The sequence below is a fragment of the Polypterus senegalus genome, chromosome 17 (assembly GCF_016835505.1).
Source record: "Polypterus senegalus isolate Bchr_013 chromosome 17, ASM1683550v1, whole genome shotgun sequence".
NCBI lineage: Eukaryota > Metazoa > Chordata > Cladistia > Polypteriformes > Polypteridae > Polypterus > Polypterus senegalus.
In genome coordinates this window covers 7495848-7519412 of record NC_053170.1, presented here as the reverse complement: position 1 = coordinate 7519412, position 23565 = coordinate 7495848, and the positions used below count along the sequence as shown (strand labels likewise).

The 23565-nt window shown below is 41.9% G+C and overlaps 1 protein-coding gene across 1 annotated transcript in view; it reads right to left on the bottom strand.

Moving 5' to 3' along the window:
- Positions 1–1640: 1640 nt before the first annotated feature.
- LOC120517257 (beta-1,4 N-acetylgalactosaminyltransferase 2-like) overlaps positions 1641–23565 on the bottom strand; it is a 77247-nt gene continuing 55322 nt past the window's right edge. The window contains exons 8-12 of the mRNA XM_039739458.1: positions 23020–23106; positions 13036–13223; positions 10905–11048; positions 4961–5183; positions 1641–2353 (exon numbers count right to left, since the gene is read on the bottom strand). Of these exons, the coding sequence (XP_039595392.1) occupies positions 2154–2353; positions 4961–5183; positions 10905–11048; positions 13036–13223; positions 23020–23106 (842 nt within the window). The 3' untranslated portion in view covers positions 1641–2153. The remainder of the gene's footprint in view (positions 2354–4960; positions 5184–10904; positions 11049–13035; positions 13224–23019; positions 23107–23565) is intronic.

Sequence of the window (23565 nt, the reverse complement as noted above, 5' to 3'; positions counted from 1 at the left end):
TCTTTTCCGCAGATGGTACGCGAAACATTTGCAGTTAATAAAATGCAGTGCATTTGTTCTTCTAACAGATTTTGAAATCGCAAACATTTGTAGTAATGTTATTTTATTACTACAAATGTTTGTGATGTGCCTTCTGTTGGAGGCGCTAATGCAATTAATTTTATTATTACATGCATTACAAAATACATTATAATTGATGGTGCACTGAAAATGTTAATGCTGATTACTTAGATTTCAGCCCAGCTTAGATGAGTAGCACAGCTAGTATGAATGAAAATCATTCGATATCAGAAAGCATTTGATAAGGTGCCACATGAGAGGTTGGGCATCAAGTTAAAAGAAGTGGGAGTTCAGGGTGATGTTTTTAGATGGGTGCAGAATTGGCTCAGACACAGAAAGCAGAGGGTGATGGTGCGAGGAACCTCATCAGAACTGGCCGATGTTAAGAGTGGTGACCAGCAGGGGGCAGTGCGGGGGCCGCTGCTATTTTTAATATCTATAAATGATTTAGATAGGAATATAAGTAACAAGCTGGTTAAGTTTGCAGATGATACCAAGAAAGATGGATTAGCAGATAATTTGGAATCCGTTATATCATCACAGAAGGACTTTTATAGCATACGGGCTTGGGCAGATTTGTGGCAGATGAAATTTAATGTCAGTAAATGTAAAGTATTACACATAGGAAGTAAAAATATTAGGTTTGAATACACAATGGGTGGTCGGAAAATCGAGAGTACACCTTACGAGAAGAATTTAGGAGTCATAGTGGACTCCAAGCTATCAACTTCCAAACAGTGTTCAGAAGCCATTAAGAAGGCTAACAGAATGTCAGGTTATATAGCGCCTTGATCTGTGGAGTACAAGTCACAGGAGGTTCTGCTCAACCTTTATAACACACTGGTGAGGCCTCATCTTTAGTCCTGTGTGCAGTTCTGGTCTCCAGGCTACAAAAAGGACATAACAGCACTAGAAAAGGTCCAGAGAAGAGCGACTAGGCTGATTGAGGGGCTACAGGGGTTGAATTATGAGGAAAGATTAAAAGAGCTGAGCCTTTACAGTTTAAGCAAAAGAAGATTAAGAGGTGACATGATTAAAGTGTTTAAAATGATGAAGTGAATTAGTACAGTGGATCGAGACTTGTATTTTAAAATGAGTTCATTAAGAACACGGGGACACAGTTGGAAACTTGTTAAGGGTAAATTTCGCACAAACATTAGGAAGTTTTTCTTTACACAAAGAACGATAGACACTTGGAATAAGCGACCAAGTAGTGTGGTAGACAGTAAGACGTTAGGGACTTTCAAAACTCGACTTGATGTTTTCTTGGAGGAAGCAAGTGGATAGGACTGGCGAGCTTTGTTGGGCTGAATGGCCTGTTCTCGTCTAGATTGTTCTAATTCTAATTCAAAATGTGCTGGACACGACGTGGGGGACAAACTGAACTCCCCTGCACAGCCTCTTTATGATTTAGGGAGTGTGGCAGAGCAGAGAAGCTTGTGTGTTAATGGATGGGAGAAGGTAGCAGCTGTGGGACTGGGGTGGGTTGGAGGCTATCGGTTTTTTGCTCCTGTATCATGTTAGTATGGCTACTAATGTCTGAAAGCTATTATCAATATTGAAATCATAACAGTAACCTGTTTTATTTTACTGCAGAATTTTCATTTATTTTTTTTTTTCATTTTTCCCTTTTGTGAAAGCCATGTAGGAAAATCCACACCGGCAAAGAGAGCCCACGCAGACGCCACACTGCTGGATCCATTTGCAACCACTGTAACACCTTGCCTATAAAACTCATTAATACGATTCCAAGATAAAACTAAAAAGCAACATAAGAATATTTTTCAAATAATGTAAAAATAATTTAACAATCATTTACAGAGTTTTCTGTACAGTATACGGTATGCAAAAGACTTTATGTACAGACATAACAGATTAAGAAGCAGGGAGCTTACCGGGAAAGAAAACACAAATCACCACCACCAAGAGGGATGCTGGGAAAAAAAAAAACTGACAAAACTCCATCACGGTGGCCCTCAACAGAGAGATGAACCACAGGGTCATTTCCTTCGGGACTGATCAGTCCATTTGGCAACAATGTTCTTGTTTATTCATTTCAAGAAGTCCTTTGGTTTCAGCTTCAGTATTCGGCTTCATTCTCTGGAGTAGCATTTCAGCTGGTTTTTGAAGTAGTGCAGCAACAGCTTCATATTGACCTGCGCTTGAGTGTTTTCTCTGAATTTTCTGTATTCTGCTTGGACGTTTGGTTCGACTTCTTCTCGCCTCTGATGAGCTATCGTCACTCCTTGACAAGAGGCTACCAGCAAGCTTCCTAGCCCGTCAATGAAAAACTCTAAAGATTAAAACATAAAGGAGTTGGGTGAGTAGGAGGCCAATGCAAAGTTCAGCAATGTGGTCAGGATTCTGGCCCACAAATCTCGACTTGCACTCTGAAATGTGCCACTTTAGTGGGTTGTGTGGTTCATCGTAGAACCGTTGCTTGACGAATGATCATTTTATTCTATGAAAAGCCAATAGGAAAATTTTACTGTGCAAAGGTTGGTCTTTGATGGCTTGCGAGACTTACAGTAACTGAGCCCTTTCTTATCTCCAATGGTGATGGACAGGTTGACAGACGAGATTAGACAGGAGTCCGCTGATGACATTGTGATCTGTAGTAAGAGTAAGGGAGCAGGTTGAGGAGACCCTGAAGAGGTGGAGAGATGAGAGGAGAGGAATGAAGGTCAGTAGGACCACCAAGACAGAATACATGTGTGTGAATGAGAGGGAGGTCAGTGGAGTGGTGAGGATACATGGAGTAGAGTTGGTGAAGGTGGAGGAGTTTAAACACTTGGGATCAACAGTACAGAATAATGGGGAGTGTGGAAGAGAAGTGAAGAAGAGAGTGCAGGCAGGGTGGAGTGGGTGGAGAAGAGTGTCAGGAGTGACAACAAGAGTGAAAGGGAAGGTCTACAGGACGGTAGGGAGACCAGCTGTGTTATATGGGCTGGAGACGGTGGCACATGAGACAGAGCTGGAGGTGGCAGAGATAAAGATGCTAAGATTTGCATTGGATGTGACGAGGAGGGACAGGATTAGAAATGAGGACATTAGAGGGTCAGCTCAAGTTTGACGGCTGGGAGACAAAGTCAGAGAGGCGAGATTGCGTTGGTTTGGACATGTGCAGAGGAGAGATGAGAGGCATAATGAGAGAAGGGTACTAAAGATAGAGCTGCCAGGTAGGATGAGAAGAGGAAGGCCTAAGAGGAGGTTTATGGATGTGGTGAGAGAGGACATGCAGGTGGTGGGGGTAACAGAACAAGATGCAAAAGACATGACAGTATGGAAGAAGATGATCAGCTGTTTCAACCCCTAATAGTAGCAGCCGAAAGAAAAAGAAGAAGAAGAAGAAGAAGTAGAAGTAGAACTGGCCTCCTTCTCCTCAACAGTCCTTGTACCCTCAGCAGAGCCATTGCAGGGACTGCTGGGAGTTCAAGTTTCATTATCCAGTAGTGCCGCTACAACACAGTGGTGTCAGTAGTGGGACTTAAAGTCCAAAGTCTTAACCACTATGCCACCCTTTTCTTCTGGAAGGAGTCAGATCTAGTTGGAGTGCAGCAATATAAATTAGAGCAAACTAACAGTATGATTGAAAAGCAAAGACTACAGTTTTGTAATCGCAGTCAAGTCTTTTATCACCACAAACAACTGTCCATATATGTTATTATTGTGCTGTATATGTGGCTGAACACACAATGCAGATACTTTGAGATCGCAAAAAGAAACATCAAAAAAGTACTTGGACGATCCAAGCCCATTGTGTGACTTTGCCGAGATTTCTGCTGAAGCTCAAGAGGAGACCCTTGTGAGGGGGATTTTTATTTTTTTCCTCAGGAGAAAAATATGAGAAACAGGAGACAAAAGAAAATGTCTCCATTATATTTCTTTCTGATCTCATTGCTGTCTGGGATCTGTCATTAGAAAACATAATGTTAATTTTGCAGATGTTGCAGATACTGTACGACGCCCAGTTAAACCTTTCTTTTAGACCAAATGACATTTCTCCGTCCTTAAGTAGATGTGCTAGTGAGTTAATGGAGTGGATGGATGAGAACTTCTCGTCTTTGAACACAGGCAATACAGGAACGTTAATTTTAGGAGGAAATCACTTAACTTTCAAACCATTGCTGTTCTTATCAATGATAGACATTAGTGTTATAAGTTACAAATAAAGACATACAAAACATTTATCAACTTGTATGCACAACACACCACAACACTTATCCAAACGATTTGAAGTCTAAAATGGAGGAGCAATTCTCAATCCTTCACTTTTTTCTCTTCACTCTCCTTCCGAGTATTTAAGTAAACCAAACAGTGCACAGTAAATACACACGGCTGTAAATGGAAACAAGCTAAATGGAGAAATGCTGGTTTCTTTTGTCATTTGCATCTTATTGTTAATAAGGAGAAGTTAAAAACCAAGACTCCAGCTGTTTAAGACTAAAATAAGCAATAAGGGTTCAAAATCTTAATGAGCGAGACCACTAAAGTGAAGCCGAAGTGTCACTTGAGCAATAAGTGCTTCTTATTAAGCAACTGGGTTGGAACAAAAACCTGCAGCCACTGCGGCCCTCCAGGAATGACGTTACCCACCCCTGCTCTATGGCATCTTCTTGAAAAATCAAGTTAACACCTTTCGTTTTAAGAGTGTGGAAACAGGGCCGTCTTAACGCATGGGCACGTTGGGCAGGTGCCCGGGGCCCCATGTTAATCTGTGTTTGTTGTGACTTGCTGAGTGGTTGTGTAGGTAAGGAGCTGCAGTGCACTGCTTTGCCCGGGGGTCTATACTGCTGATAAGACGTCCCAGTGTGGAAATCCCATCAAATTGCATAACATTACTTCCCCCTTCAATATACGACTTCACAGTGGCATTATAGAAGAATACGTACATACATACCTGAATGTGCCACACGGTTTAATTTTGGGTCAAAGCCCACTTTCTGAATTTGATCCGTGCGAGCCAGAAAAAAGTTGACAACTCCACTTGAGAGTGTGCAGTGGGGGAATTTTGGAATTGTCTGAAAATGTCCATATTGTTGGTGTAAGCAGCCCCCCTCTTCATCACCCTGTTCATAGAACAGACGGAACTGGAAAGTGTTTCCATCAACAGAACCGCCAACCTGGAAGGTGCAAGAAGAAAAGAAAATAATAATAAAATAAAACAGATACCTGGTTTCTGTTTTTCAGGTAAAAACATTCTGTACCATTCAAGGCCTTTTGAGGAAATATTTGAAGACGGGCACCGATCTGAAAACTATGGTGCAATATCAGGTGCTTCCTTTCCTCCTTATCGTCTTAATGACCATTCACACCTCAGCATTTCCTGTTGAAGTCTCTATGATCAGACTTCTTGAAAGTTTGTTTGCATGAACTTCTCCAACTAATGAGGTCTCCCCTTCTTTTGCTAATGAATAGCGAGATGTGCAAGTTCACAAAAAAAAACAAACAAAAAAAAAACAACAACAATCCAACAACAGGATGCTGGTGCCCACTGTGTCTCAACTGGCATCAGATTATTGTGATTTCCTCTGCCATCGTCATCATCTGACAAGATGCAGTCATAGCAATGTCGACACTAAGTAAACTGAGAACCTCAAAGCACTAAAATGCTTTTGGCTGTGAATTGCATGAACTGAAATGGCAACACCAAAAAATTATAACAGAATGGCTTTGAGGTGATGAATAAATTAACAATATCATTACTACCATATTGAATAAATATAGTATATAATAAAATGCTACTGTCTGTGTATGTGTGTGTGTGTGTGTCCAGTCCCTCCGAGTAATCTGATTGGTCAGTCTGTCATAAGTCTGATTGGTCAGTTTGACTTTGGTAGATATGTCCAGTCGCTCCGAGCAATCTGATTGGTTAGTTTGGCTTTTTCAGATTGGTCAGTTTGACTTTGGTAGATGTGTCCAGACCCTCTGAGCAATCTGATTAGTCGGTTTGACTTTGTCTGATTGGTCAGTTTGACTTTGGTAGATGTGTCCAGTCCCTTTGAGCAATCTGATTGGTCAGTTTGTCATAAGTCTGATTGGTCAGTTAGACTTTGGTAGATGTGTCCAGTCCCTCCAAGCAATCTGATTAGTCGGTTTGACTTTGTCTGATTGGTCAGTTTGACTTTGGTATATGTGTCCAGTCCCTCTGAGTAATCTGATTGGTCAGTTTGACTTTGGTCTGAATAGTCAGTTTGACTTTGGTAGATTAAGAGGTAGGTATGATGACACAATACATTAGGAGTATGAAGTTCAATTTCTGATTGTCACAATTATTTTTTTAAATGTTTACAAGAGAGTAATTAAAATGGAGCATTTCAAAGTCAATAAAGTGAATAACATAGCAAGTGATGATAAATTTCTAAATACTAACGAGACACAACCAGAGTCGCCTTCAAAGACAGGTAATATTTGGAAGAATGCAAATGATGCTTTCACAGAGGGTGATTGGGGTCCGTCTATAAATGGTGGTAGTTGAAAAGTGAACATTAGCCGAGCAACACACATCAAAATGACAGAGAGTCTGAGAAACAGGCATTTTTGGGAACACAATCAAGGAAGGAAGCGCTGGGCAAGAGACACATGAGGATGCCAACATAGGAGGAACTCTGAAGGGTACATCAAGAGATATCAAACATTTTAAAATTGATTTTATTACCTGTCTTTGAATGCAGTTGAGGGAGGAAGTGCCAGTCAAGAGAGGCTGAGACTCATCAGGATACCGAGAGAAAGGCATCGGGGGAACACTGAAGGGTACACGTCGGTCAAATATCAACCCGTTTTAAAACTGATTCTATTACCAACCTTCAACAGTTAATGTATGAGGAACATTCAAAAAGTTTCTGCACTTTTATGTTTTCGGTGGAAACGATGAAGGTGGGAGGAGTAGTAATTGGTCGTGCCTGAGAGTGTCATGTGACTAGTTTTGTCAGGCGAGCGGGCTGCCCTTGCAGTTTAGTATAAGAGTTGTCAACCCAGGGGTGAAGATGGCTGCGAGACTTATAAACTCCACCTAAGAGAAACAATGGTCTGTCATACGCTTCTTGTGGGCAGAAATGTGTTCAGTATGGGGATAAAGTTCTCTCTTGAAGAATCGTCTAAGAGTGGATTGAAATGTTCGAAAATGGTCGTAACTAGTCTGATGGATGCAGAGCACTCTGGACGTTTCACCAGATTCCTCTAAAATGACATCCAAGCGAGTTTCTAAGGACTTCAAAGTCCTCCTGGCTGCCGTACACTTTGTGAAAAGAAAATCTGTTTGAAGTTTCCGCAAGGTTTGCTCTTAATGTTATACATTCAGGTCCACAGACTCGGAAACAAGGCCTGAAAATGTAAGGTAGGCCTCGTCACACACGTGTGCATGGGAGGCAGTCCAAAGGCTTTTCACTGAATGCTGCGTGCCAAGACAGGGGCTGATGGGATGCCCCCTATACATCCCTAGAAAGGGAAAACCTCTCTTACCCTTGTCTGGTTCGTCCACAGACTCCACTTCCTCTAGTTCTGTCTGGCAAACCAGCTGCCCTTGCAGTTTAGTATAAGAGCTGTCACCCTGTGGTCAAGATGGCTGCGAAACTTATAAACTTCACCAAAGACAAAACAGCGTTCTGTTATACGCTTTATGTGGGCAGAAGGTGTGCCAGGAGCAGAAATCCATCTCCGCATGTGTGCTCAGTATGGGGATCAAGTTCTCTCTCGTAGAGTCGTCTATGAGTGAATTGAACTGGAACACCCCAATTATAGTTCGGATTTAGCGCCATCTGATTTTCACCTTTTTGGACGGCTCAATGAAGCTTTAAGGTGAAGAAAATTTTCATGTGATGATGAAGTGAAAGCAGCGGTGCATTAGTGGCTACGCGCTCAAGCAAAAACATTTTTTTGCTGATGGCATTAAAAAGTTGGTACGACGCTGGGAAAATTGCATGGCAAAGGAAAGTGACTATGTAGAAAAGTAATTGCGATGCTCACCGTGATGCTAATACACTCTAGTACAGATAGATACTGGGGCAAGACTCTCAATAAGTTGTAGGTTTGAACTGCAATGAGCAATATACCAGCGAGTTTACAACGGAAAAAAAGAAAAAACATTTTTTACTTTAACAAGGTTTTTGGACTTACCATCAGGTCGTTTGTTTCGTGTTTTTTTTTCGGATATTCCACCATTTGTTTCGGCTGCAAGCCTTGCCCGTAACATACCACTTTTACCGACTGGTGTTTTAAAGGTGGCGCCGAAGCTAAACGCAGTCACGGGTGCCTGGGAAGGTCAAAAGACAGCTGTAGGGGGAGTCCATGTTGGATTAGTAGTAGTGTAGGTGTACTGTAATGCTTCCATTTGTATCTCAGTAACCTCGAGGTCAGGTATAAATGTTTTTGCTGTTTATTGTTTTATGATGTATATTTTTTTTGTCTGATATTTTGATTTGTACTTGAAGTGTTGGATTTCCCCGGCAGGCCTGAAATGGTATCTCCTTATGTTTAGGCAAGCCGACCCTGGTAATGGAAAAGGCTTTATAAGTACAGTAGTGGCTGCAAGATGGGGGAACGATCGTTCGGAGAGAATTAAGAAGGGTTAGGTAGTGTGAGGCACGCCAGACTTGATAGGTGCCTGGTGGCTGAGCTGCTGGTTGATGTAAAGGAGTGTGTTAGGCTCCTGAGGACCAAAAATGGCTCCTGAGATTTTGTTTTTTTTGAGGAGTTGTACTTTTGACCCGGACTGAAACAGAGTCCAGTTTTGTTTTATGTTAAAGCTGCTGATGCCCTTACATGGACTGGAATTGACTGTACATATATATTTGGGTAAGAGCCTCTGTGTTTTCCAATTTCTATTTTTTGTCTTTTCTTTATTTTTTTTTTCTTCATAACTACGGTGCTCTGCCCCCTGCTCGCCAACCCCTGGGTTTGGTTTACCAGATATACAATTTAAAGTGATTGTTACATATGCATTATTTTCACTTTTACTTTAAAACTTTTGTAAAAATAATAGTTGTCCTTTATTTCCAGACCCGGGTGTGGTTACATCTGTTTTTTTATCACAAGACGTATAATGGCGCTCGCGTTGTGTTTGCTGAACAGACGCTAAGGAGAAGCAGTCGGATCATCTGCTGGCTTGTTGCTGACGGCGAGCTGCCTGTTCTGCTTGTCGCCCTGCCCGATCATTTCAAAGCCTGTACAGCAGCTGTTCTTTTGCCACTTCGCGTCTCTGCCGCTCGCGTTGTGGGGTTAGGGTAGCTGAACGCGTGTAAGGAGAAGCGGTCGGATCATCTGCTGGCTTGTTGCTGCCGGCGAGCGGCCTGTTCTGCTTGTCGCGCTGCCCGATCATTTTAAAGCCTGTACAGCAGCTGTCCTTTTGCCACTTCGCATCTTTGCTGCTCGCGTTGCGGGGTTAGGGTGAGCTGAACGCATGCAGGGAGAAGCAGTCAGATCATCTGCAGGCTTTCTACTGCTGGAGAGCTGCGTGTTTCGCTTGTCGCTTGTCATTGTTTTAAGAGCTGGGAGCAAGTTAAAATTGTCTCTCACAGGATTTCAAATTGTCTTCAGAGAAGATCACGTCTCGTCTCCCTAGTCTCCCTCCCCAAGATTTTTTTTTTATAATAGTGTAAAAGATGGCCGACAGTTTATCCCGGCTAATACCCCCCACGCCGCCAGATGAAGTCCTCCCTGCAACATGGAGGTGGCCCGAATTCCCGCAGGGCATCCTGGACAATGGAGTCTGGCTACACAGCCCTGCTGGATACTGTGGGGACGCTGCAGCGAGTGTTTTTATTATAGCCCGGAAGTACTCCCTAATCATGGGGATGGAAGAAATGAAGTACTTCCTGGCTGGAGAAAATGAGAAGATTTCATCTGACCAGGAAGTGAAGAACAGAAGCACTTCCGGGTCATGGACTATAAAAAGGACTATGGGAAACCCAGCAGACTGAGCCGGAGTTGGGAGGAAGTGTAACAGAGCTGTTGGGTGGAGAGGAGGATTGTGTTATTGTTATTATCGATTGATAATTGGAAGTATTGTGAAGGTGGAGGTGCTTTGTGCACATTATTGGAAAATTAAATACATTTCTGATACTTTTACCTGGTGTCTGAACGTGTTGTCTGCGGGGTCAGGGGTCAACAGCAACCCCTGCTGTCACAATAGACAGATAGATTCGATTTTGTCTTGTCACAGGATTATTTATACGTTTTTTTGTGCGTCCTTTTACATCAGCAACTGTGTTTATCTTTTTTTTCTTTCTACTCTATCGTGGAATAATATAATTACCTTTTTATTTTTTTTTTTTTTTTGAACATCTGCCTCTCTTGTGCCTCTCTTATTACCCTCTCAGTCCTGGCCGGTCCCAAACTACTAGCAGGCCATCTGCTTTAGTAGACAGCTTGTGACAGTGATGTCATTTGTTTTTGAAATTCTTAATAAATAGAGACAGAAAAAAGTGTGGAATCTTTTTGAACGTCCCTCGTAGTTAGTAAAAATATCACTATTAGTGAACTGAATAAGTAAATACACATCAAATATTGCAACTTCATTATATGCTAATCCTCAGAACTCTGTCCCTGCCCCATCCCGTATCTGCTTCAGTACACACAAATACAGATGTTTCACTGTTTTGCCAACAAAAGCAGCTGTGTAATGAATGAAAGAAAGAATAAAAAAATTATACAAGCTGAAGTGACCTCCCTCGAGGTAAAACTGGCACAGTAAACAAAATCATAGTTGAAGTTGCACCAAATGTTTCTCCATTTTTGGGCAGATGAGGTTGCAAATTTAAAAATGGCTTTTCAACGGGAAATTGGGAAATAAAAAAAAAAAAGAAGTTATCAGTACTTAGTATAGCCTGTCCACAAATTCCACTCACCACATCTAATTCCGGCATGTCTTCCATAACCTGGACCATGTGTTCGATTTTGGTATTTTCAGTAAATAAGAAGTCATCATCCACCCATAAAAAGTACTTTGTGGTCACTTGAGAGACTGCAAGGTTTCTGCCAGCAAACCATCCCTTTCGAGTAGGATTGAGAGACAGAGAGAAAGTTAGAATTCCCAGAAAGAAACAGGAAACAAAGACAATGTTTTGATTGTTCTCTAAACTGCAAGGCTTGCTATATTGAGATAGGAACTGGAATGACAGCATTTGAAGCTGAGACGGGTCTCCTTCACTTTTCATGAAATTTAGCCCAATGCAAGGCTGACATCCCATCTAGTGAGCAGGATATCTGGTAGAACAACTTTGTAGACCATTAGTCCCACTGGCCTTGAAAACTGCAATTATTAGACCACACTTTAAAAAAATCCTCTTTGGATCCTGAAGCGTTAGAAAACTATGGTCTAATCTCCAGCCTTCCATTTTTGTCTAAGGTTTTGGAGAACGTTGTTTTGGTTCAGCTTCAGGATCACCTCAAAAAATTCAATCTGTTTGAAAAATTTCAGTCTGGTTTCCGAACTTCTCACAGCACAGAGACAGCCCTGGTCAGAGTCACCAATGACCTCCTGATGGCTGCTGACCACGGCTCTCCATCACTCCTTATCCTCCTGGACATCACAGCTGCATTTGACATGGTAGATCATAATGTTCTCCTTCATCGTCTTCACTATATGATTGGACTTTCTGGCTTTGCTTTGGAGTGGTTCGAGTCCTATCTTACTGATAGGGCTGAGTATGTGGCCCTGGGGGACGCTTAATCTCGTACCCACACTGTCACCTGTGGGGTCCCACAAGGATCAGTCCTTGGGCCGACCCTTTTTAATATCTATATGCTACCCCTGGGCCACATCATCCACAAGCATAGAGTTTCATTCCACTGTTATGCCGATGATACGCAGCTCTATGTGAGACTGGATTTGACTTCTCTTACACCTTCATCAACTCTTTCCTCCTGCTTGGATGAGACTGAGGTCTGTACGTCCAAGAACTTCCTCAAGATGAACAGCACTAAAACTGAAGCTCTTTTAATTGGCATCCCCCATCAACTTCATTCCTCTGTAAATTGCATTTCCTTTTCTGACCATACTATTACCCTCTCTCCTTCTGTTACACATCTGGGTGTCAAGTTAGACTCCCATCTGACATTTGAGGCACATGTCCATCACCTTTGTAAAATTGCATTCTTTCATCTCCGAAATATAGCCAAACTCCGTCCGACAAACTGCTTCATGCCTTTGTTTCATCCAGGCTGGATTATTGTAATGCACTCCTTATCGGGATCCCCAGCAAAAGCCTTCAAAAGCTCCAACAAATTCTAAATAGTACTGCAAGAATCCTGATGAGGGTGCGGAAATATGAACACACTTCACCAATCCTTCAGTCACTTTATTGGCTCCCTATCCACCACCGTATCGAATACAAACTCTGTCTGCTCATTCACCAGTATATCCATGGAAATGCTCCACAATATCTGAAGGAACTCCTAATACTACAATCCACTGCAAGAAACATCCATGTTGCAAATACCCATCGCCTTCGTCCCCCTGTGACCAAACTTCATACAATGGGTGACCGAGCCTTTGCAGCCGCTGCTCCACGGATCTGGAATGGCCTACCAGAGAGCCTAAGAACACAGCCGATTGTGGACTGTTTTAAAAAACAGCTAAAGAATTTTCTATTTAAGAAAGCATATTAACAAAAATGCTAAAATTATTGTTGTTTTATCTTGCTTTGTCTTTGTTTAACTTTTTATGTAGCAGTTTGAGATTTACTGCTAATGTAAAGTGCCCTATAAATAAAATGTATTATTATTATTATCATTAGAACAATCTGGACGTGAACAGGCCACTCTGGTCACCGTCCCAATCCTCTCAGTTCTTCCAAAATAACATCACGTCTAGACATACTGCTTTCTTACCCAGAATGAAGACGTTTCAGACACCCGTTTACAGAGTTCCAAAGTCACATGACCAACAATGGACACCATTCCTTGAGAAAGGCTTTGCTCAGGGCATTACGGAGAGCCATTTTCAACAAAAAACAAACTTTGCTTTCCTTGACTTACCTTACCAGGTGGCATTATATAATGCTCCACATTGGGCTCGTCGACCGTCTGAGGTTTGAAACTGTCGTCAGCAACGATGATTTTGATTTCTGGGTAGAACTGGCGAACACTGGCAATCAACTTCTTCAGCTGAGCATATCTGAGAAAGGTTTTGGTGGTGATGGTAACCAGAGAGCTGATATTTGAACCTGTGCAATTGAAAGACATGTCTGAAACAGTGCGCTATAACCAAAATGGTAACCTGGCGATCAAACGATACTGTTGTTGTGTTTCATTTATCACAGAAGTTCAGCAATGACACAATGAGAATAACGTCGCACCCAAGTTGACCGTAGTCCAGTTAAAAATATGAAGAAACAATATGGACACCTGTAGGAAAACCACTGTTGTGCTTGCTCTTTCGGAATATGGACAATTACCGAACACTGCGTGATGTGATATTTTGGGAATTCAAACACCACAGATAGACGTTGGACAGTACCAATAATTTAATAAGACACGTAGACAGAAGTGCTAATAAACAGCAGAATCCTATAGCTTTTGCTTCTGTTGATGTGCGGTGCAGCCATCTTGGATTTTGAGGTTGGGGTTGACAAGGATCTCATGACATTTCCAAGTAGGAAATCTGACTTGGTGGGCAGCACGGTGGCGCAGTGGTAGCACCACTGAGGACTTAAGGGTGTCTTTTCAATTGGGGTGAATACTTTGGACATCAGACACTTTGTGTTTTATATTTTGTCATTAATTTAGACCATTTTGCAGAGCTCTGTTTTCATTTTGACATTAAAAAGTCTTTTACTGTTAATCGGTATCAAAAAAAGCCAAATTAAATTCACTGTGGGCAGCATGGTGGGGTAGTGGTAGCACAGGGTCTTCCCTGTGTGGAGTTTGCATGTTCTCCCCTTGTCTGAGTGGGTTAGCTCCGGGTACTCCAGTTTCCTCCCACGGTCCAAAGACGTGCAGGTTAGGTGCATCGGCGATCCTAAATTGTCCCTAGTGTGTGCTTGGTGGGTGTGTGTGTGCCCTGCAGTGGGCTGGCTCCCTGCCCGGGGTTTGTTTCCTGCCTTGCGCCCTGTGTTGGCTGGGATTGGCTCCTGCAGACTCCTGTGACCCTGTAGTTAGGATATACAGTGGAAGCTCGAGATACGAACAGCTCTGTATACAAGAAATTCAAGATACGAGGAAAGTATGAGCGAAAAATTCGGATCTAAATACGACCATTGGCTCGGTGAACGAGCCACGAGCCAGGCTGTGGGTATGCGTGACGCGTTTCCCAATCTGCCTCGACTCGGGGATTCACCCAAGCTGACGCTGCCTGCCCGTCAGCTCAATCAGTGTTCCTTGTTCTCCCGTAGCGTGAGGATCTACGCGTTTGTGATTTCATTGTTTCGCTGTAGCAGTTCGCCGTAGAAGCGTATCCAAAAATATCGCGGACATGCAGACGGAGAATAGGAGACGATTGCCCTCAAGAGGAGAGAGAGAGAGGCGCGAGTGAGAGAGATAAGGAGAGAGAGAGAGAGAGAGAGAGCGCGCGAGCGAGAAGAACCATCAGCTCAGTTATGATCACATGACGCTCAGCAGACAAAGTGTATCCATACTGCTCGTATTGCAAGACATCGCTCGTTTATTAAGTCAAAATTAATTAAAAAATTTAGCTCGTCTTGCAAAACACTCGTAAACCAAGTTACTCACAAACTGAGGTTCCACTTGTATATATTATTTATCAGTGTTATTTGTTAGGAAAATTGATTTTCATGTTGATAGTTTTGGGGGTGAGGAATGGATTAACTGGATTTCCATTATTTTCAATGGGGACGTTTGTTCTAGATACGAGAAATTCGCTATACGAGCTCAGTGCTGGAACGAATTAAACTTGTATCTCGAGGTTCCACTGTAGTAGGTTGGATAATGGATGGATGGATGTAAATCTGACTTGTGGGGTTGAGTTTCAGTTGAAACTTCCTATTAGGAACTCAAAAATTTCCGACTTCCTACAGCATAACACAGCATAAGGTTACAGAAATGTAGGACTAGTAAGTGCCAGTGAAAAACAAGGGGCCTGTGGCATGACGGCACTGAGGTTAGCATTTTTGTCTCACTGGATTTGAACAACGTGATTTCACCTGTGGTGAGTCATGAGCTTCAGGTAATGAGTGAAAGGAGGAATGTGTGCTTGTATTTGCACAAAAATATAGCAGCTGTCTCTGCTCCTGTATAATCAATTAGGGGCCGGAAATGTAAGAGCCAATCTTAGAAAGTTAATACTTTAACTTAAAGTCATACTATATTGGAGTTTGCTTAATTTGAATAATCAGTCAGTCAGTCAGTCATTATCCAACACGCTATATCCTGACACAGGGTCATGGGGGTTTGTTGGAGCCAATCCCAGCCAACACAGGGCGCAGGGAGCCAGCCCACTGCAGGGCACACACACACAAACACACACGGGACAATTTAAGATCGCTGATGCACCTAACCTGCATGTCTTTGGACTGTAAGAGGAAACTCACGCAGACACGGGGAGAACATGCAAACTCCACACAGGGAGGACCCGGGAAGCGAACCCTTTCTTCTTACTGCGAGGCAGTAGCGCTACCACTGTGCCACCGTGCCACCCTAATTTGAATAGCTATATATAAAATACAGGGTGATTCACTCTAAAGAGGCCCCGAATGTTCTGTAATAACTCTTGCTAGAATGAAGCAATCTGAACGAAACAATGTGCAATGTCCTCCTCAGTATATGGAACTTTGAACAAGCCGGGACGCCCCTGCGTCAGAGCAATGAGGTAGGCGCTGGACAGCTGCTGTGGCATTTAACCTCCGTTTGCTAACTTCTGGGTGCATCCCACCCGTACCCCTTCACTCAGTCACTCGACTTCTCATCAGGATGGCAGTGTACAGTATTGAGCAGTGTGTCTTCATGGTGCAAACCTGTTAGGTCACAAATTCATCTTTTTTTTTACAGTGTCCTGTTCAGCTGTGAAGCAATCAGAATTGATGTCTAAATGCTGGTGACTAGCCTTCAGTTTTTCTCTCAGGTGGGGCGTTACAGCTTCTGCTGACATCACGCCTGATACCAAAACTTTATTAAAAATATTTTCAGATGTTTTTAAGATTCGAACCGGACACGGAGACAAAAGTGAAAGAAAAAGAAGAGAGAGAAGGAAGAGATGGAGATAAAGGGGGAAGGCGGGGGTTTCGTATAGAATAAACAATAAATGAACCAGAATCCGCTTCTAGACCTGCAGAAAGAGAGGGGGGGAAAAAAAAACCACAAGACAAAAACATTGCTGCATCAGCTACATGAAAATATATAAAAGTAAAAATGTTTGCTGACAATCATCCAGTAATTATTACTAAGGCATTTAGGGCCAACCACAACCTTAGGTCATGTGCTGAAGATGTCCAAGTCATACTTATGAAAGCACCATGTGAGCACCTGTGTGCGTACGCACGCTTGTATGTGTAAGGTTTCTCTATAGGAGCATCCAATAGTGAGTGTGAAGGGCCACAGACCTGCCCCCAAAACGTCGGAAGATGGAGGGAGTTCCAAGCCCAGAGATCCAGTGGTCACCCCAGAGCGCAGAGACCCCAGGAAAGCCGTCACCAGAGAAGCCCCAACCCCCACTCGAGAGGCGCAGAGGATCACCCCGGGGGGCCACAACCAGCAGCCGGCAGAGTCCCGGGAGATATCAACGGCAAGCCCTCAGGCCCACCCGCAGCCGCTCACCCCCGAGTCGGCCAGGCCCGGAACCCAGCAGCCCAGGACCCAAGGGCGACCCACCCCGCCGAGGACCCATGCCTTCATGTGAGTTAGTTAAGTAAATAAATGTATAATTTAATCTGAAAAAAATAAATATATATATATATATATAAAAATAAAAATAAAGCAATAAATAAGTAAATAAAAATATATGTATAATAATGCTAATAATAATAATAATATTATTAATGCTGATGATAATGATAATATTAATGCTGAAAATAATAATAATAATGCTGATAATAATAGTGCTAATGTGGCGTAAATGTGTCTTAATTGTTTAGAATGTTTGCTAACGAGCTGCCATCTGCGTCAAACGCTGCCGAGAATCCGTGATCTTCCTAGCCAGCACTTCTCTCTCCCAATTCATCTAACAGATTTCAGAATCAACTGGATGAGCATGAGTTAACAGAAGGTTACTTCCAGCAAGATGGAGCAGTGTGTCACACATCGGCAAGGAGCATGGCAGAAATCGAGTCCTTCTTCGGCAACACTTTGACCACCACAGTCGCCAGATCTAACACCACTAGACTTTTTCCTTTGAGGTCTGCTCAAAGAAAAGGCCCCAAAGAAAAAGTCTATCAGAACAAGCCTCACACTGTGGAAGATCTGAAGGAAAACTTCCAACGTGAAATTGCTGCTCTTCCACTCCGAGACGCTTGCCGATACGTTCAGGAACATGGTGAGCCGCGTCAAAATGTGTCTAGCAGAAAACAGAAACCAACTCCAGCATCGCATGTAATGCAATCAATTACACATATGTCAAGGTATAGAGTGGATTGTTTTGGGTTCAGATTGCTTCATCCTAACGGGAGTTATAACAGAATATTTGGGGACTCTTTTGAGTGAATCTCCCTGTAGCTTAGCTATATCTGTAATACAGTGTGTTTTGGAATAGGCTCTTAGCTAGGATGGACTCAAAGGCTCATTTTTAGTTTGTACATGGGATCCGATCATGAGAAAATGTGTTTAAGGTGGTCAGTTGCAAGTTGTGCTTCCTTCCCTTTGACTCTCCTCGGAAGAGCGACTGACAGCAAGGGATCCTCAAAGCGACTCTCCAAAGATCAGAAAACAAAGATTGTTCAGTCTCATGGTTTAGGTGAAGGCTACAAAAAGCCATCTCAGAGGTTTAAACTGTCAGTTTCAACTGCAAGGAATGGAATCAGGAAATGGAAGGCCACAGGCACAGTTACTATTAAACCAACTCAGGTCTGGCAGGCCAAGAAAAATACAGGAGCGGCATATGACAGGATTGTGAGAATGGTGACAGACAACACACAGATCACCTCCAAAGACCTGCGAGAACATCTCGCTGCAGATGGAGTGTCTGTACATCGTTCTACAATTCAGAGCGATTCGCACAAAGAACAACTGCATGGCAGGGTGATGAGAAAGAAGCCCTTTCTGCACTCGCACCACAAACAGAGTCGCTTGCTGTATGCAAATACTCATTTAGACAAGCCAGATTCATTTTGGAACAAAGTGCTTTGGACTGATGAGACAAAAATGGAGTTATCTGGTCAGAACAAAAAGAGCTTTGCATGGTGGAAGAAGAACATCGCATTCCAAGAAAAACACCAGCTACCTGCTGTCAAATGTGGTGGAGGTCCCATCATGCTGTGGGGCTGTGTGGCTAGTTCAGGGACTGGGGCCCTTGTTAAAGTCGAGGGTCGGAGGAATTCAACCCAATATCGACAAATTCTTTAGGATAATGTTCAAGCATCAGTCACAAAGGTGAAGTTACGAAGGGGTTAGATATTCCAACAACACAAGGACCCAAAACACAGTTGGAAATCTACAAAGGCATTCATGCAGAGGGAGAAGTACAATGTTCTGGAATGGCCATCACAGTCCCCTGACTTGAATATCATCGGAAATCTATGGGATGATTTGAAGCAGGCTGTCCATCAAATTGAACTGAACTGGAGAGATTGTGTATGAAGAATGGTCAGAAATACCAACGTCCAGAATCCAGACACTCATCACAGGCTATAGGAGGACAGCGTCGAGAAGCTCAAAGGAGCAAAAGGAGGCTCAGCTAAGTATTGATGTCATATCTCTGTTGGGTGCCCACATTTATGCATCTGTCTAATTTTGTTATGATGCATATTGCATATTTTCTGTTAATCCAATAAACGTAATGTTACTGCTGAAATACTACTGTTTCTATAAGGCATGTCAGATATTAAAAGGAAGCTGGTACTTTGCCAATCCGCCCCCCTTTTTTCCCTTTTCAAACATTTACTCGAGCCGATTAAAATGTAAAGATGTTAGTTTTGGTGAATTTAAGTCCTTTGAGTATCTCGCCATTGTTATTCATGGAGTTTCTCACGTTCTCGTGTTATCCGTGTATAGACCTCCTAAATTTAACGCGTCTTTCATTGAGGAATTCTCAGACCTAATGTCAATTTTAATTACGAATTATGACACACTCTTAATTGTAGGCGACTTTAACTTTCATATCGATAATCAGTGTGACCTAAAAGTAAAGGAATTTATGAACCTCCTGGACTCTTTTGATTTGAGACAGCTCGTTAATCAGCCTACACATAAAGCAGGTCATACGTTAGACTTAATTATCACCAAAGGACTAAAGTTGATGTGAAGCAGATCATTGATATTGGTCTATCAGACCACTTTCTTCTACTATTTAATATAGAAATAATGATAGAAAACATTCATGAGAAGCATATTGTTAAAAAACGCTTCTTTGACTCATCAGCAGCTTTAAAACTTACAAACATTCTAAGCAATCAGTCCGTTATAGTGCCAGCTATAATAGCAGGATGATGTAAATAGTAAAGTGGAAAACTTTAATTCTAAAGTAAGAGCTGCTGTTGACATAGTTGCACCTGAAAAGACAATTAAAAAATCTTCTAGCATTGTTATACCTTGGAAGACCCAAAGAGTGTCTGATTTAAAGAGAACATGTCGTAGAGCTGAGCGTAAATGGAGGAAAACTAATCTAACTATCCATTATGAGATATCTATCTATCTATCTATTGAAGGTTAAAATAACAGAATACAATAACACTGTCCGTCTTGAGAGGCGCTGCTATTTCTCTAAGATTATAAATAACAATGCTAGTAATCCCAGAGTCTTATTTTCTACAATTGATCGTCTGCTAAACCCAGGTAACACAAAGGAATGCCCCATAATACTTTCAGTGAAACCTGTGAGAACATTGCTGTATTTTTCAATCAAAAATTAATGATATTAGAGATAATATAGTATATCTCCCCAACACTGGAACCTCCTAAGCCCCAGTACTCCATTATAAACAAATTAAATTCTTTCACCAGGATAGATTTACCTGAATTACATAGAATAATCTCTCAACTGAAACCCTCCACCTGCGTCCTTGACCCAATACCAACAAGGTTTTTCAAAGAAGTATCAGGCGCTAATTGATAATATTCTTGACATAGTAAATTCGTCATTAGATACGGGGTCTTCCAGACTGTCTTAAGACTGCTGTAGTTAAACCCTGCTCAAGAAAAATAATCTTGACCCTCTGCTTTGAAAATTTTAGACCCATCTCTAACCTGCCCTTCTTAAGTAAAATTCTAGAGAAGGCAGTCATTATGCAGTTAAATGACCACCTCAATAAACATGCTATTCTTGATAAATTTCAGTCAGGTTTTAGAACAAATCACAGCACAGAAACTGCACTCGTTAAAGTAGTAAATGACTTGCGGGTAAATGCAGACAGAGGCCATTTATCTGTTCTCATCCTCTTAGATCTGAGTGCGCATTTGACACCATTGATCACAATATTCTTAGAAATCGCCTTAGTCAATGGGTGGGCCTCTCTGGCAGTGTCTTAAATTGGTTTGAATCCTACCTGGCAGGGAGAAAATTCTTTGTTAGTTGTGGTAATCAAATCTCAAAGACACATGATATTCTATATGGTGTTCCACAAGGCTCTATCCTGGGTCCGCTGCTCTTCTCAATCTACATGCTTCCGTTAGGTCAGATTATCTCAGGTTACAACGTGAGCTACCACAGCTATGCTGATGACACACAGCTGTACTTATCAATAGCACCTGATGACCCCGACTCTCTCGATTCACTAACACAATGTCTTACTGGTATTTCTGAATGGATGAATAGTAATTTTCTCAAGTTAAATAAAGAGAAAACTGAAATTTATTGATTGGCAATAATGGATTCAGTGAGGTTATCAGAACTAAACTTGACGCATTAGGATTAGAAGTTAAGACGGATGTAAAAAACTTAGGGGTAACCGTTGACTGTAACCTGAATTTTAAATCGCATATTCATCAGACCACTAGGGCAGCATTTTTTCACTTAAGAAATATAGCTAAAGTTAGACCTCTTATATCATTGAAAGATGCTGAGAAATTAGTTCACGCGTTTGTTTTCAGTCGACTAGATTACTGTAACGCACTCCTCTCAGGACCACCCAAGAAAGACATCAATCACTTGCAACGAGTGCAGAATGGAGCTGCTAGAATCCTAACTAGGAAAAGAAAATATGAACACATTTCTCCTTTCTCAGTTTTCACATATCAATGTGTGTATCAATCTTGTACATGCACAAACCAAACCTGACATAGCAGGACTCGGCTGTTCTATTCCGTGCCTTTTCAGACAAAAAGAAGGATGGATTTGAGAAGCTCAAAAGACACAATCGACCACAGACAAAGCTCTCTCTCTCTTTTGTCAGGATGTGCGACTTATCTTCATTTCTCAAGTTTTGATGTCACTACACTGGTTACTTGTGTCATTCAGGAATGACTTTAAAACTCTGCTTATGGTTTATAAAGCCTTAAATAATCTCGCCCCATCTTATATATCGGAATGTCTGACACCCAATATTCCAAACCTTAGATCATCAAATGAATGTCTCCCTAGAATTCCAAAAGCTAAACTTAAAAGAAGTGGTGAGGTGGCCTTCTGCTGCTATGCACCTAAAATCTGGAATAGCCTGCCAATAGGAATTCGCCTGGCTAATACAGTAGAGCACTTTAAAACACTGCTGAAAACACATTACTTTAACATGGCCTTTTTATAACTTCACTTTAACTTAATCCTGATGCTCTGTATGTTCAATTCATCATAATAACTAATCATGGAGGCTCTAAAATCCGTACTGACCCCTACTCTCTCTTCTGTTTCTTTTTCCGGTTTCTCTGTGGTGGCGGCCTGCGCCACCACCAACCTACTCAAAGCTTCATGATGCCCCAGCATTGATGGACTAAAAGCCAGAAGTCCACATGATCATCATCATCATCATCAAATCCTTCCGTGAAAACCATAAATACAAAGAGGACTGTTTCATTTATGTTAGGTAGAATGCCCAGAGGGGACTGGGCGGTCTCATGGCCTGGAATCCCTGCAGATTTTATTTGTTTTTCTCCGGCCGTGTGGAGTTTTTTTGTTTTTTCTGTCCCCCCTGGCCATTGGACCTTACTCTTATTCTATGTTAATTAATGTTGACTTATTTTATTTTCTTACTGTGTCTCTTATTTTTCTATTCTTCATTATGTAAAGCACTTTGAGCTACATTTTTTTGTATGAAAATGTGCTATATAAATAAATGCTGTTGTTGTTGTTTGAAAGCTCATCCAATGAGAAACAAAAATCCAAATAATGAAGAGGGGTTCCCAAACTTTTTCATATGACTGTATCATGGTGAATAATAAAATAACGTCGTCAGCTTTTAAGCATAAGCTCAGAAAGATATGAGACTCAGACACATGCCAGGTGCACACTGGAGTAGGGTTCAAATTTAACCGTTACAAGTATCTGATACAGAAGCCTCCCAGACCCCTACCTACAGAGGTTTTATGGGCACAAACAGCCGGGGGAAGACCCAGCCCTCACTAGGAGGATTGTATCACCCAGATGGCTTGGGAACACCTTGGGATCCCATAGCACGAGATGGCAAGTGTGGCTGGGAAGAGAGACACATGGGCTTCTCAATGCTAAGACTGTTGTCTCCGCGACCCAGTTTTGGATAAGCAGTGGAAAATGAATGAATTAATGAATGGATGTTCAAGACTAAGGAGGTCCAGTAAACTGAAGTAATAACATGATCCCCTGGTAATAGAAGCTTACCAAATATGCTATACCAAAGTACACTTGGTGAGTTACATGGCATTTCTGATACATCTGATTAGGCCCATTATCGTAGGAAATTCAATGGACGAAGCCGTGTAACAAAGTTAGTGTTAAATACATAACTGACTTACCTTCTCCGGGATCATTCAACTTTGGAATGGTGTGCTGTCTTATTAAAATGGGAAAAACTGCAGTGTAGTTTTCAAAAGTAAACCAAACTGTAGAGACACAAAATAAGAGTGAAAGAGACAGTCAGAAAACTGTACAGATTTAATTTCTTCCTTACAAAAGATGGCTCTGTGCCTCTGATCGCTGGCAAACACACACACTGCAGCAGTTGCATTGGTAACAGACATCCCAGAACATTCACCTCCCTCCCTCCCTCCCTCTCTGCCCCATCTTGTTTTGTTTCATAATTCCTTATCTATTTAAAGCAAGAACAGGCCAAACAACCATGGGTGTGGGAGAATTGTAATAACTATACTTCATGTAACGTCATTGACGTGACTGGCATGCTTTAAAAAGAACTCTATGTTTTCTATGAACCAGACGGCCAGTGATCACAAACTTGACAGGGTTAGAATTAAAATTTAAGATTTGCCATTTTTCTTCCCGTTTGTATTTTCTATGTTTAAGTTGTTTTCCCTGAAGTGATTTTAAAATAAATGATTTAATCT